The sequence below is a fragment of the Penaeus japonicus genome, unplaced genomic scaffold (assembly GCF_977035675.1).
Source record: "Penaeus japonicus unplaced genomic scaffold, GWHDUDI00000001_assembly GWHDUDI00000007, whole genome shotgun sequence".
NCBI classification, from domain to species: domain Eukaryota; kingdom Metazoa; phylum Arthropoda; class Malacostraca; order Decapoda; family Penaeidae; genus Penaeus; species Penaeus japonicus.
Window position 1 is genome coordinate 10,724,635 of NW_028234409.1, and position 2,500 is coordinate 10,727,134.

Below are 2,500 nucleotides of genomic sequence, written 5' to 3' on the forward strand. Positions count from 1 at the left end.
TCTCGATCTAAATATCCCTTCTCTTTTATCTTTGCTTCATTGTATTTTCTTTCCCCCCCCAATATCTTCGTTCTTCGTCTTTTCACTTAATATAATCATCGTCTTTTTTCAAAATCCTTATCGTTATCATTGTCACCATCGTCTTCAGCGTTATGATGGCCGTCATTATCGTTATGCTTAATACCATCATTATCATCATCATTATCATTATCATCATTATCATCATCATTATCATCATCATTATCATCATTATCATCATCATTATCATTATCATCATCATCATCATCATCATCGTCATCATCATCATCATCATCATCATCATCATCATCATCATCATCATCATCATCATCATCATCATCATCATCATCATCATCATCATCGTTATCATCATCATCATCATCATCATCATTCGTGTCGCTATGGATAGCTTCTTCGTATTTGAAAAAGGGGCGTGGCTTGTAGGCAAACTTAAAACACAATAACTACAATACAACTTCCAAACCATACCAGCAACGCATACAAATTGATAATGACAAGTGCGTAATAAATATCACATTCTTTCTTTTTAATTATTAAACTTATTAACTCATTTTCCACATAGACAAGAAAAGGAGCGTGTGTTCGTGCGTCGCGTGCCGATGGTCAGTACATGCAACCAGTATACGACTGCAAGAGGAGCTGGACAGAAGGTACGGGGGGCTGGTTCTTGAAGGCATGAATTGCAGTGGAGGTGTTGCAGATAGATAATCGGGAAGTAGTTATATGAATATGGTTATAAATATACATAAAGATAATTAGTTGCAATAACTGCAATCGCTATATATTAACTAGTCTTTATAACCGTCAATAAATTGCAATAATAGTGATAACAAAAACATACTGACAATAGGATTAACATTATTATAATGATCAACAGTTTTAAATATTATGCTAATGCCCTTCAATATGTAACGAAGTAACTTTAAATATCTAATCACCCGAATAATTATTGCTTGTAAATAACATATACCCGCGCTCTCTTCCTCAGGTAGTGACGTATAGCTTCTACGGAAACACGTCAGACAAGAACGTGTATGACAGATACTTCTCGGAGATCCCCAGGCGGGCGAGAGAGGTCGCCCAACGCTATCCTGGTGTGTGTATATATCTGTTGCAATTTCATTTGCATACATGATGGTATATCTAAATATCTACACACGCACGCAAGCACGCACGCACGCACGCAAGCAAGCACACACACACACACACACACACACACACACACACACACGCACAGATATCCCCACAAACACGCACATACATTATTTCCAACAATAACATTAACCACGGAAACACTGCTGATAGTATGAAAAAAATAATAAACACAGCTAAATTAACTAATTAATGCAATGTGTGTGGCTCCGCAGGCTGGCTGATGCGTGTGTACTACAAGCTGGAGCCAGAGGACGAGCGTGGGCGGGCTGAGCTGTGTGCCGCCCACTGTTCCTTCCCTCACCTTGACCTGTGTGACGTGACCGACCTGCCTCAGCCGTGGGGAGACCTGCAGGCCTCGCAGCAGGTCAGGGAGAGACACTTTGTTTATGTATTAGTTGATTTTGTATTTGGTGATTTAGGTGCAATGCCTTTTATTAAAAAAATTGGGTGCTCCATGCAGTTCTCGATTGAGTATCTGGAAATTTAGATACACCTAATATTTGTCTAAAATTAGGTGCACCGAACAACGCTCGACTATACATTTTGATTTCTAATTCTTATTGCTAATGAGTGTTATTTTTCTTCCCCTTTTTTTCCCTCCTTCCGGATACGTTCTTCAGGTAGGAACACTGTGGCGATTCGTGGCGTTTGCTGACCCGCTGGTGGACGTGGCCTTGTCACGTGACCTCGACTCGTACCTCCTGCCGAGGGAGGAGGCGGCCGTGAGGGAATGGCTGACCTCCTCCCTTGCCTTCCATCTCATGAGGGACCATCCTTCGCACAACGGGTTTATTCTTGCAGGTGAGAGGAAGGGAAAGGAGGGAGGGAGGAGGATAGGAGAAGAGTGAGAGGAGGAGGAGAAAGGGTAAAAAAAAATCACTAAGCAAATTAAACTTTGATATGATTTACTAATAAAATCTACTAACGAAATAGTACAATGTTGATACGATTGGATAAAAAAATGTACTAATCGAATGGACTTATAAACTATAAAAATAAAACACACTAATCAAACATACAAACAGGCTTGTACCGATAACATCAAATACCACAAACGAACATAACAATGATTACTAGCTAATAAGCAAAACAATAGTAACAAAATAAACAGACTACGCAAACACGGTGATAATATCAGATTTTGTTGACCGACAGGTCTATGGGGTGGCAGACCGTCACTCGCTCGAGCTCTCGCTTATGACGCCGCAGCTGTGATGCTTTCGCAGCCGTACAGCGACATCTGGGACTACGACCAGAGGCTACTGAGGCGCGTGCTATGGCCCAGGATCAAGGAGGATACGGTAGG

General features: G+C 41.0%; 1 protein-coding gene across 1 annotated transcript in view; it reads left to right on the forward strand.

Annotated features, from left to right (window-relative positions):
• LOC122252934 (uncharacterized) overlaps nt 1-2,500 on the forward strand; it is a 6,259-nt gene that overhangs the window by 2,213 nt on the left and 1,546 nt on the right. The window contains exons 3-7 of the mRNA XM_043015642.2: nt 602-689; nt 1,028-1,133; nt 1,407-1,558; nt 1,815-1,995; nt 2,350-2,495. Of these exons, the coding sequence (XP_042871576.2) occupies nt 602-689; nt 1,028-1,133; nt 1,407-1,558; nt 1,815-1,995; nt 2,350-2,495 (673 nt within the window). The remainder of the gene's footprint in view (nt 1-601; nt 690-1,027; nt 1,134-1,406; nt 1,559-1,814; nt 1,996-2,349; nt 2,496-2,500) is intronic.